The 13,257-nt window shown below is 41.8% G+C and overlaps 1 protein-coding gene across 3 annotated transcripts in view; it reads right to left on the bottom strand.

Moving 5' to 3' along the window:
* The window catches only part of MPPED2 (metallophosphoesterase domain containing 2), a 106,497-nt gene that overhangs the window by 92,644 nt on the left and 596 nt on the right, over positions 1-13,257 (bottom strand). The window contains exons 1-2 of one of the 3 annotated variants that reach the window (XM_042035597.1): positions 12,955-13,009; positions 8,987-9,229 (exon numbers count right to left, since the gene is read on the bottom strand). In XM_042035597.1, the coding sequence (XP_041891531.1) occupies positions 8,987-9,114 (128 nt within the window). In that variant the 5' untranslated portion in view covers positions 9,115-9,229; positions 12,955-13,009. Of the gene's footprint in view, positions 1-8,986; positions 9,230-12,786; positions 12,918-12,954; positions 13,010-13,257 lie in introns of those variants that run through there. The other 2 variants (XM_042035598.1, XM_042035596.1) reach the window with 2 other exon arrangements.

Genomic DNA, 13,257 nt, shown 5'->3' with positions numbered 1-13,257 from the left:
AAATCCACAACCTGTGACAAAAACAAGTCCTGCAAGACAAAGCCCAGTAATTTAAATAAACTTTTGGTAAAAACAGGAGACAGTTAGATTTTGTTACTCCCCTCAACATAACAATTTAAATTTAGAAAATACGCCCATTATAAAATAGGACATATAAAAATAGGGGCAAGCATCTCCCTATCAGTGGAGAGTACACAGGTGAACTCTGTTGATAGCAGAAATAAAATGGGTCTTATCCATCAGTTATGAAGTGGACACGTGTATTTGGGGACTACGAGCTGACCTGCTCTCCAGCCATCCTCTCTGCCCCACTCCAAAGGCTTCAGCAGCAGCAGCAGCACTGCTCATCCACCAGCACTTAGTGACAGCCAAGAGCAGCAGATCCTGCAGGATACATACAGCTCGTGTGCTGGGAGAAATCTCCAGGTTTATCGAGGTTATGACCAAGCTTTATGGTCAACTCTTCAGGAGATAAATAAAATGACTGCAATGCCAGGTATCTAAACTTTATTGTTTGGAATCCAGACTTGCCCGTTTTCTGCTCCAACCACTTGGTACTGCTCCAGGAATGTTACTGGGTGCAAGATTATCCTACCCTAACTTTTTCTTTGAAAAAGGCAGCAAAATCAAAACCATTAAATGAAGTCTAGTCACATTTACTACAGGACAGAATTGGTTTGACTTCAGTGTTTTAAATGCACACGTTTGCTGTTTTATTTTATGTGATCTTAATTTGCTGGGTTTTTTAAAAATTTCTTTAGCAGTTAATATATTGGTTTATATTGTGGTGGATTTGGCAGTGCTAGATTAATAGCTGGAGTTGATAATCCAACTTAAACAAGTCCATAATTCAGCCACAGCTTCCTCATAATTAAAAACAACCACACAGTAACACAAAACTTGCCCTCTACAATACACAATCTAAAAATTGCAACCTTAATGGCCCACATCAAAACCGAAAGTAAATGGGTAAGACTTGAACTTCCAAATCCCATCAAACAAGCTGTTTGCATCTTCTGAAATATCTGCTGTGAAGTATGTGTGTGAATATACACACACAGCCTTAGCTCCTTCCTCTCTTTTGCGCTGCTCTGCACATTCACGGTGCAGAGAAGACCTGAGAGCCGTATCAGGCCCTCTGCAAGCAGAAACAACCTCGATGAAGTCCATAAAACTACAGCTGCATGTGCCAAGTATGATTCAAACCACTGGAAACAAGAAGTCATTGCTCCAAGGACCAAAACTCACAACTTGCTGGAAAATCCACTCTAGGGACTCGGGAAAACCTGGTGTGAGTTATGAAGTGAATGATTTTCCCATGCAAGACCGAGGGCACTTCCTACCCAGCACTGGCACTCCCCTCTCCCTGCCGGCACGTATCACTGGAGGGGATGCAGGTAACCCCAGCAGCAGACTGGGCTGTGCCTTCCCAGCAGTAACTTTACAAGGCCACTGTTCAGAGATGCAACTTTTAAAGGCATCTCCCTGCCTTACTGTACTTCTGCTATGCCTAGAAGCATTTATTTTCTCAAGTTACATCATGGCATTGTACAGAATTCAAAATGAAACTGTTCCAGTGTTCCTTTAGGGAGGAGACACACTAGCCCTCCATTTCTGAATTTTTCCATGGATATATGTTAGGCCACTGACTCTGAAATTACTGACTTCCACCTCTGGCAGCTCAAGATCAGAAATGTAAACTCAAGAAATTAACATGCCAACATTGAGTACAAAAATCAATGTCCATGACCAACACTTGATCACTTCTGAAATAGTCTTGCATCAAACATAAGCTAGCTGCATATAAAAATTTAACACATAACATAGACATCTAAACTCACATTGTTTATAGGGCTTTCCTTTTGCTTATTTGTCCAACAAAAAATTCTAGCAAGGGTTTGTAAAAGAAAAGAATAAGATGTGTGATAGGTAGCTGCAGCACTTTCCTTGGAATAGCCATGTGTTACAGGGAAAAGGAACAGGCTCCCTCATCACTGCTGTCAGGGGAGACCGGCCTCATCCTGCCACTAGGAGAAAACCATGAGCCAAAAATTCTCCAATGGATAGCAGTGTGGGACCTGCAAATTTAGTTATTAACTCTCTGTTTGGAAATCTATGCTCTAGAAGTTGTTTCACAGGACAGATTGTATTCTCACCCTTCAAGCACTAAATAAAAGCAAGAATCTGCTGCTTCCACAACAATATCCCTACCGCCCTGATATTTTAAAAAAAGAAATTAACAAGTTTCCAGTGACAGTACAACATCCTGATTGCAACATATATCCATCTTTTTTGTCTAACTACTTCACAGCAAAGAGCTTCCTTGGTGAGCAGCCTCCCTCCAGCACAAGGTACTGTGGCAGGAGCCACTGCTGCAAAAAGCATTCCTGGTCAGATCCCATCACACATCTCCCACAAGGTAAGAATACACCGTGTGTTGCACATAAACATGAAAATGCAGGTCAACTGTGTCTCAGTATGACTGACCACTAAATGAACCATACAGGTAACACTATGGTGTAGAATCAGACCATGTAATGAAAATTTTCTTTTATAGTCCTCAGCTACTGAGATGGGGCCTTACAGATAGAGTGTTTGTCACCCAAAGACTCCTCTGCATGATTAATACAGCTCAAAAGAACACCAACACACATGAACACAAAAACCTTTTTCTTTTTCTCCCTCTCAGGGCTTACCAACAGCAGCCAGACTGACTCTACAAGATGTTTTAACAGCACATTTTCACAATGAAAATCTTCATGTAGTCTTATTTCCGCAAGAAAGGTGAACAAATATCCCCCTCCTTCTATCCTTGCCCACTGGTGGACCAGTAAGCATAGTGCCAGCTCCCTGTGCTGGCCACCTCTGTGACCCTCTACTGGTGAGGCTACACCAAGAGAGAGATCACTGCAAGTAGCTCATTAGAAAAAAAAAAACCCAACAAACCAAAAAAACCCCCCACAACCAACCAAAAACCCCACACGACTACATGGACATTTCTAACCTGGACTGTTCCAGCGTCACAATCCATACAGCAGCCTCCAAAAGGCTCTGCCAGCGCTCCTGGGGAGGTGGCAGAGCGTGTGGCACAGGGGCAGGAAGGAGCAGCTGGGGAGCAGCAGGTTCAGCGCTGAAGCCTTTCTTTATCTCAGGGATCTTCCCCCCTTCCAGCCCTGTGAGCAACCTCCAGGCACAGCTTTTCTCATTCAGACAACACGTGGGAGCTGCAGAAGGCTGATACCTCACACTGAGGGACTGATGGATTGATTTTGATAGGCAGAGACTGCTCTGGCAGCCTGATCCCACCAACACAAGAGGTAAAGGGTTTATCACCAATTGAAACCAGACCTGGCTTCCATCTCAGGGCAGGGCAATGTGGAAAGACAGTAATAATAGGGCAATGGTGGCAAAAAATTATTTTAAACCTATCCTACATTTACAATAATAATAATATTGGCACTTTTACAGCATTAGCCTTCCAGGGACGTCAGACCATTTTTTTAAAGGTAGCTTGGTATTATTCCTTTTTACAATGACAAAAAGAAAGGTCAGAAATTTAATCAATTTTTCAAGAGTGCTTAGCATATTATGACTGCACTGTATAAACACAATACAAGGGGCCTAAATTTGAATTTTAATTACAAAACTGTAGTTCCTGAGCCTTACATCACCACTGTATGGACACTTTGAGTATGCTCCACCCTCCAGCATCCCAAAAGGCTCTAAGCGTAGCTTCTTTACAAAGTTATTGTCATTTTACATGTAAAATTTAAGTTAAGAACTTATGTGATGCTTAGATTTTTGCACAAATAACTTTGAACAATGTAAAATCAGTGAGGTGGTAGAGATCCTCACTCACACAGACATGCACAGGCGCCAGTTAAGAGAGTTTTCTTAATGACAATTAAAATTGGCATCCTTGCCACACGGCTTCCGTTGTTCTGTGGCAGAAAGACCACAAAACACCACCAGCTCCTGGCCCTCTTCTGGAGTGGGGGACTGTTTATTTCGGGACAGTTGTAAGGGTTTTCACCTCCACTGTCTCCCTGCCCGTATTCAGCTGGAATCCCCACCAGGCACTGCAGGGAGAGCTCAGCAGCCTCGGGGCAGCTGCTGAAAGGCTCCTGCTCTTGGCTAAAGAAAAACAGGTTTGTTTTCCTTCACACACCGGGCTGGGAACTGCTGCAGTCAGTGAGGGACCAGCCAGGGAAAGGAGACTAAACCTGCACCAAGGTAAGCTGATTGTGAGCCGTGACCCCAGGAAAGAAATCCCTGTGTCAGAAAGTAACGCTCGAGTTTTAAGCACACTCATTCAAAGTATTCCTGTTTTCACAGCCGGAGCGTTAATGTCACTTGATTGTTTCAGAGAGTACTGGTTTATTTATTTATTTGGAAAAATAAGTAGTGAAAAGAAACCTGGGTGGTCATGGACTGTGTATGCTTTTGTAAAAAAAAAAAAAAAAAAAAAAAAAAGAAGTGTTATTAATGGCCAGAGCAACAATTTCCAGCAAAACCACAACTCTGTCACATCAGCATCAGCTGAAACATCCTGCCCAGTCACACGAGGCACAGCTGACTGGTGTAAGACTGAATCTCTTATTATCTCAACCAGTAATATTACATATACCAACTCCACTTTTCTGTAAATGTCAAATGAGTTCATATACTGCTAATGACAACTCTTTTCCCCTCCCCCTAAATATTACACACCTTACATGAAACAAAAATCGAGAATATTGCAAATCAAATGCATGATTTCCCACGAATCTCAGTGGGGGTTTATAAAGCCCATTAAATGCAGGATGGTTTCCCCAAGAAAAAAAAGAAAGCAAGATCCTCCTCCCTCTCAAGGTTAGTAGTCTAATAAGATCTCTGGGTTTTAACAAGGTAAGGCTTCATCACAGTTGAAAGTTTTTTCTTCTGTGATCAAATAGCTGTGTTTTTATTTTACTATTATTATTATATATACACATTTACACACAGACATTTACGTACTTTGTTCAAGCATACATATATTTCTACCAATATAAAGCTCTGCTTATACTCTTTGTTTTAAAACAAGAATATTCACATGGGGGATTGCTCTAGTACAGAAAAGGCAGTAAAATTATATAGTTACAGATTGAAAAATGTATCTCCAGGTATGAATAAACTTATTTAGAAGACTTTTGCTCTGGCACAGAAGCCTCTATCTTTCTACTCCCCTACTACTGAATTTAAACCATAACAGAGTTTTAACATGCATTCAAACTACCCTAAAAACAAGCCACCAAGCCATGTTGGTGAGACCAGAGGAAACCTAATGAACTCCTCTAACAGGCTCAGCCTGCAGCAGCTCAGGCTACAGCTGTTTTCATCTTCACAAAACTCCCTCATCCTCACCAGATAGGCCTGTCCAAAGGGGCATTTTCCATAACAGATACACAAGGTTTATTACACTCTTCCCTTTTTTTTCCCCTCTGCAAGTAAATGGGGTGTTGTTCCTAAACAGGAAGATTCTTCTGTCTGGTTGAAACGTAAATAAGTAGTTTTTCGTTTGAATTTGTCCCCAGGCTGCATCCTACTGCTGCTCACTGGTATTGTTGGTACCACTGCTAGCAGCCTCATACAGAATATCTCAAAAGTCTAAACAGGTTTAAAAGCTGGTTTGGTTTTAAAAAACAAACAAACAAACACACCCCACCCCGCCCCCCCCCCGCCGCAAAAAAAAGCCCCTCAAACACACACTTATACACCTAAGGAGCAAGAAGCACTTCCCTCTTTAAGTCACAATTCTTGAAAAAAAAAAAAAATTGAAAGTATGAAAACTTTCAGAAGAATAATAATCAACATGAAGCACAGGGGAGCATATTATAGTTGTTATTTATTATTTTGCAGCTGTCCTTGAAAGCAGGGAACTAAGGTGATGCAGTTAATTAAAACTAAGTGAAAGTAAACATTAATTGGACAAAGCACTCAAATACAAACGCTTTATAACATTCAGAAAGCAAGTGAAACCTGTGGGTGGGAACATTGCTTCAAGATGACAAAATAATATTTAAAATTACATCCCTTTATGCAAAACAACTGTGCAGCAAAAATTGTCTTTAGAATACCTGTTCAGACATTAATTAGACAAGAAATAAAATAAAAAGGCTGGACAAACTGATTCAAAAGTTATACTGGCAAAACTGCTGTTGCTGCCAGCCCAAGCAAAAGGAGCTGTAATAAATACACTGCTGTTTACCTGACAGTACACTTAAACAAATTGACTAAGGAGTGCTGGTATAAAAATATGTATAAAGATAACTGTATCGCAGCTGATGGAACTACACGACACTGTCACATGAAAGGCACAAAATGAAAGTGGGAGAAAAAGCCCATGAACAAGCAGAGTACTGGCAGTAGTGCCTTACTCACCAGATTTATGCTGGTGATATTGCATGGACTCTCCTTTACTCTGTGTGAAATCAGAGTTAGGCCCAAAGGATATGAGAACTTGTAAATGGTTCAGTGCAGGCCAAGAACCCAGTTCTCACCTTTGCACATGAAGATGCATATCCATAAAGAAATTACTTCTAAAACCAGTATTTTCTTTAGCAAAGAACACTGTCCTTAAGCTGCACCCAGCTACTGATTTATGGCATGCAGCAGGGTCCCGCAGCAATAATTGCCCTGCTATTCACACACACGTCACAAAATTCAGCTCCCATGTTGCTTTACTCATTTCTCTTCATCCCATGATTTTTAAAATAAATTTTTCACTAGGGAATAAAGCCTCTTCAAATTCCCTCTTAGGAAAAAAAAAAAAAAAAAGGCAAACCACAAAACAGAAAAAGAAACCAGCAAACCAGACACATGCATTACTTTAGAAGACAGCAACAAAGAAAAGCAGACTGTAAAACCAAATCAAATCAATCCTGGCGGCAGCAGCAACGTGGCACTAACAGAGATATAACAGGGTAAAGAGATCATGGTTTCTTTGTTAATACTGCTTTTACCAATTTTCTGTTCAGATTTCTCACTTGATGACAACCTCTTTCAGAAAAACACACAAAACTTCCATTACAATACACTGAAAAGACAAATACAGACTCCATCTGAAGCTACCACATAATCCAGTCTCCCCTTTCCAGAAACAATGTCACTGCTCTTACATCACACAAACCCTCAGCATACCCATATCTTCACTTCCTTGCTTTCCTCTACCCACCTGGTAGGATCCTGTCTTTTCTTTCTCAACAGGTTTTCTAAAACCCATCATTTGCTATCCAGACTACACCTGAACTCGCCTCCTGCACTTGAGCATTGCTGTCTCTGCTTCCTCTGTGAATCTGAGACTAATTAATTTCCAATTTTTCTAAATGTTGATCTCCCTTTCATGTGCCACAGCCTCTGCTAAAACAAAATTTCTAATTTTAAGAAAGTTGCAGAATTTAAGTTAAAAATTATTTAAAATACTGTCACTGTACTGTACTTTGATGTTTCAGTTTTTATCTCAACTACACAATTTTTTGAAAGAAGAAAAGTATCTTTCAAGACATCCATCAAGTTAGTATCATTTAAGAGATACACTGTCCCTTAGAGGAGTGCCTATATAAATGTTTGTGAGATTTTTAAACAAAGCATGAACAATTTTTACAGCATTGAACACCACACTTAGTCCTAAATTCAGCTCCCATTGAAGTCAGTGTCAATAGGAAGGGGTTATTTAAAACTGCTTTCTGATTTTCTTTTGTTTGCTTTGAATTCATTCTCTAAATAAGATTTGTACTTAATGTCAGTCAGAAGCACAGCCTGGAGTGCAAAACATGCAACAGAAATTTGCTGACGGAAGGTCTGAAAAGTGCATCAAGACATGGAAATGTTTCTAAAATCAAAGTTACATCATCGTGGTAGTAATAAATCAAATCAAATGTAATTAATGGAAAGTTTTTCACCTTGAAAAGTCAGTCACATGCACGACAGACACTCTTCAGCATCCTTCCTAAAGTTGCCTTTAGGAACATTGTAACCACATGAAATCCTATTAGAAGGTGCTGAACTCCTACATTGTGACTCTTCCGGCAGGCTTCTACATAACAAAAATGCAATGAAGTACCATACAACTTTCCCCCCTTATTATGCAAAATCCTTATTAAATTCAATAGTGTGACATGGTTCAAAATCCTGCCTAACAATGGCTCTCAGGATGTCAAGAGATGTCGGCTTTGTTTTAGCTTCACGTGCTTTTCAGTCTATTAATGCTAAAAGAAAAAGAACCTTCACATAAATAACCGATAAAGATCAAACCCAACTATACAATGGGAAGGAAATTCAGAGTTGAAACTGGTAGTTAGCTCTTTGCTAAGCAAGCAGCCCATTGTGCCTAGGTTCTGCGGGCACAGCGACCCTGGGTGCCACAATACCAGGAATAACAAGGTGAGGGAAGGAACCTCCAGCTCCCCACTTCCCATGGTTTTGTTGGTTCGGGCCAGGGCTGTTGTTTAAAGAGAGTATTTGTAGTTCTTCGGAGAAACTAGAGGGCAGCCCCCGACTCCTTTGTGCGGCAGGTTGCGAATGGAATGTGGAATGCGGCACACGTTCCACTCGCAACCAGGAGGACAAAGGATTCACTGATCAGGGGGGACAATTAGTCCCAATTAGGCCTATTTCGCAGCTGAGTGTAAGCGCTGGGGGAAGGGAGCTTAAATTTTAAAGCAATGGGTCCCTCAGGCGAGTTAAAGGGAGATCAGTAAAGTGACAAGCTTGAGAACATGGGGTGAGTTCCACCGAGGTGGTGGCACCGAGCCCCAGCCACGGCCACCTCCAGGAGAGGATGAAGCAGCTTCTCAGTCCTCAGACACACTGAGTAAGAGACCCGATAACCATTTTGCCTTTTAGCTTCAATGACTAACTAACCAAATGTCTCAGCTTTCAACCCACTCCTTGAGCAGCAGTCCTCCGTCTCAGCACAGGCAGGCACACAGCAGGCACGCAGGCAGGCACACAGGTCGGGAATACTCACATATGCACATGTGGAGGCTGGAACCGGCTCTGATTGATGTTGTAGTGTGTAAACGCCTGCGTTGGGTTGGAGCTGTATTCATCCACCGTTATGGTAACTTTGCCTTGTGAAGGAATTCCATGAGCCATCCTTCCTCCTTATGGACATGAGCAGCTCACAACTTCCCAAGGCCAGGAGCAGGGTAGGGCATTGTGGTCCGGGCAGCTCCTGATTCCCAGCAGCTCCGCATCAACTCTGTGACCTCTGCCAGGAGAGAAAGACAGCACATGCTGCTATAAGCCATGAGATGTAAACATACACAGACCTATTACTCTACGCTGTCCTGATTTCCATTCAGATCTGAGATCTTTTCTGTATTCTTGATGTACCCATCACCTTCTCTAAGCATTACAATTCACTTTTTTTTTTTTTAATGACCTCATCATCCAACTCCATCATCATTAGACACATCCAAAGATGAATGCTTAAAGCAACACTTTATCTTCAGGGGATGGGGGAAGGGGGAATAAAATATCTCTGTTGAATGCTCCAGTTAAATACTCCCCATTTCATATCCTTTATTTTTAAAAAATCTTATATTAATTGCAACCACAAAAATTCACAAGTGGACCCAGTTTCCTGAAGGACAAATGACTTTCCACAAATATGCACACTTGTTTTCAAGGTGCTGTTGTAGCTTTAGAACACTGAGTAACAACTGAGAGATTTACAAGAAACTGATGTAAAGAACTGCTCAATTGCATAGCAAAAGGTACACCCAAATACCTCTGAATCAAAGTATTTATTTGTCCAAAGAAAGGCAAGTATCTAGGCAATGTTAACAAAATATCCATATTATAGCTCACTAGCATTGAAACTGGCTTGGATTCACTGTTACCAGACAGTAATGATTTATCTGACAGACTTAAGCATGATTTTACGCATAAATACTTCTGCATAAGATGAAAGAAATAGGCTCTTCCCTCTCTATGCTTCCCTATCTTTCACTTCTTCAGAGTGCTCTTAAACATATTTTGCTTTAGGACTGGATGCGTACTGTAATATTAGCATAACCCAATAGCCAGAAATCTCCCAAACACGCTCCATTGAGTTTCTTGCACAAAATCTGAGCTTCGATTTCTTCAGTCAATAAACTGAGGATACCTCAGCTGCCTTCCTTTCAGAGGGACTCTGTGAAAATTGATCAGCTGATGTTCGAAGAATACTTTCAAGATGAGCAACTTTTTAAAAGCCCCATTTATGAGGCACCTCCTCAGCTGGGACACGCTATGCTAGCTGCAAGGACTTACATGAAATCATGACACTCGGAATCCATCGATATTCCTCCCTTTAGTTGCCACATATAAGAGTGGACTTTTCATATCTGGAGTAGGTTTTACAAAAGTAAATCAGTGCTTACTGGGAAGACAAAGAGATGGGAAAGAGAAGAAAATGACTTGAGCCCTGAGCATCAGACTAAGAAGTATTTTTCCAGCGCAATTTTCCTGGACTTCTCTAGCTCCCAGATAAAAATGTGCTTGCCATGTGTAACATTAAACATTCGAAATCTTTGATTTGTATTCAAAATATATTTTTAATACAAAGACTAATTTCCAGTTTGGCATGAAGCATGATGAAAATGCTCTGCAAATGGCAGATGGCCTGCTATAGGCCATTTATTTTACTATTTTACCACCTCAGGCCTATGTAGGCTTCCATATGTTAGTTGGGTTAAGACATTCTGCAACCTGCATTCCAGTAACTGGATTCTATCCTTCATCTTCTGTAGCATTGGAAGGAAAAAAGTATACTTAAAAAAAAAAAAAAAAGAAGAAGATGAAATGTAAAGCACCAATTTAAAAACTCACTAGTTGGTTACAGCATTGTAACTGTGGTTATGGTCTGATCTTCCCCTGTAAGACCTAGCAGACCTCTCTTGTGAGAACAAGGTTTCAGCACCAAAAAAAAGCAACGGTGAGCTTTGCTGAAACAAGTCTTTGCTGTGTTAGATGCGATGTAAGATGCTGCAACAACTGCTCACATAATGTGGTGGTTATCACACCAAGTTTGCAGCTGTTTCCTGAATTTCCTTTACAATTATATTTTAGTGTTATTTTGCATAACAGTAAAACACAACACCTGCTTCAAACTGCAGTCCTGTTCCAAGCACTGCAATTCTTTTGAGATAGAAACTACGAAGAGTGCACAACACAGAGCAGCATAATTGCCCTGTACTGAAAAGTAAATACAAATGAAAACATCTTCCTGCCAAAGAAATGACTGTCATTAACGAAAATGCTGGCCATCAGAGCTCCTGAAAAAAAAAAACCTAAGAGTTTTTCTTTTACACTGCAAGAACTTTAGAGCCTGTATCTATTAAGAAGTAGTGTGAAAATTATATGTGTAATGTTATTTTTTTCTGCAATTAACAGCAACAACATAAAACAATGCATTAAGAAAACAACAAAAATATGCTTGGGATTTCAGGAAAACTAAATGACACTGTTTTCAGCGACCCAGCATAAGAAAGGTCAGAACATTAAATTTCATATTATAGTTCACTCATGGAAGAAAAATCTAATTTGTTCACGAGAATGAATTATACATAAAGATAATAAGCATTTTTTACAATGTTTATAACAGTCCATGTTACAGAAAGAAATTACAACTAACTGGCATAAAACAAATGACAAGAGAATACTTAAACAGCTGTATTAAATACTCTTAAGTTGACTCTCAGTAAGACTATAAGTGTGTAAGCTGCAATTGCTTCCCATTGTTCTAATCTTTAATCTTAAAAATAAATCTCTACTTAAATTAAGACAAAGCTGAACAAACCATCCTTTTAAAATGAAATTCAACAGCAAATGCCAGACTGGGGGTAAAAAAAAAAAAAAAGTATAATTTGAAGCTGGCTTCTGTGACAATTCTCTTACTTTCCATTTAGTACTCCATAGAGTACTACAGCTCAACTATCACAAGTATCTAATTATTACCTTCTTTACTGTGAACGTCTCTGAAGAAAATAGAAGAAGCTGAACATTTCAAAACTTTAAAACAAATGTATTTTAGTCCCAAGATTAAAAAAAGAAATTAAAGAAGACTTCTTCGAATCACTACCATTCTTCTTTCTCCAACTATGAGCACTACTTGAAGGTTACACACAGGAGATGGGTACAAAAAAATAAAAGTTGCATTCTTTTCCCATCTATCAAGTAAAACAACGTGTAATATCCTCCACACCTTTCGAGGCAGTTTTAAGTAAGAATGACTATATTAAAAACCTAACTGATGATTTTTCAGCATGTTGGGTTTTCCCCGATACAGGCTGTTATCCTTTTCCAGCGTGGATTTGTACCGGCAGCAAGCCAGGAGATGTGCCATTGTAGACATCTGCTCGTGTTACAGGTATAAACCGGCACTTTTTCGGAACAGGGCTGACCCAAACTTAGGTGCAGCTAATTGTAAATCTGTACACTGCTGCCCTGACAAAAAACTGCCGCGGAATCTGTACAGGTAAGTGATTTTAAATGTAACGTTACATCGCACTCACACGAGCTCTGCGTACGGACATGCACACGCAGGCACGCGAGAAACCCATTTCCCCAAATAAAATATTTACGCCTTCCTCATCTGAATTTCAAAAATTTGCCTCTGGCTGGGCTCCGGCTGTAGCAGAAAACGCTGAAAGGCAGGAGCTGGGAAGGGTTAACCCCGTGTCAACACCTTCTGTTGATACATCCACTATCCCGGCGCTGTTACAGCGACACGGCACGCTGCACCCGCCCGGCTCCTCAGCCCCCGGAGCCCCCGGCACTCACGGTGCACTCCCCGCGGGGATTCGGCAGCGGCCCCACAGTCCCCGAGATGCTGCGCTGCAGTTTGCGGACAACTCCGGGCTCCAGCTACCCATCGAGTCCGGCGGAGGCAGCGGGGGGCCGGACCCCGACACTCCCCCGTCCCGTTTCCCCGCCGCCGACCCCCGGTACCTGGGCTCCCGGCCGCTCCCCACCTCCGCCCGCCGCCGGCTCCCGGGCCGCCCCGGCCGCGGCCCCGCGGGGCGCCGAGCTCGCCCCCCGGTGATTGATGGCTCCGGGTGGCCAATGGCTCCGGCGCGGCCCCGTCCCGGCGTGTGCCGCAGCCCCCGCCCCGCGCCCCCTGCCCTGCCCTGCCCCCGCCCCGCGGCACCGGGGGGCATTTCTGCCCTGTCTGCGCCGTACGTGCCGCGCCGCACAAAGTTCACACCGCCCCCGTCCCCGTAGTTGCCACGGACCGAAATGGCTGTGGGGGGG

Source organism: Corvus kubaryi, unplaced genomic scaffold (assembly GCF_017639235.1).
Source record: "Corvus kubaryi isolate FWS band 111438036 unplaced genomic scaffold, C.kubaryi_AGA036_p1.0 37384, whole genome shotgun sequence".
In the NCBI taxonomy this organism is placed as follows: domain Eukaryota; kingdom Metazoa; phylum Chordata; class Aves; order Passeriformes; family Corvidae; genus Corvus; species Corvus kubaryi.
This window is presented reverse-complemented; position numbering and strand designations above follow the sequence as displayed.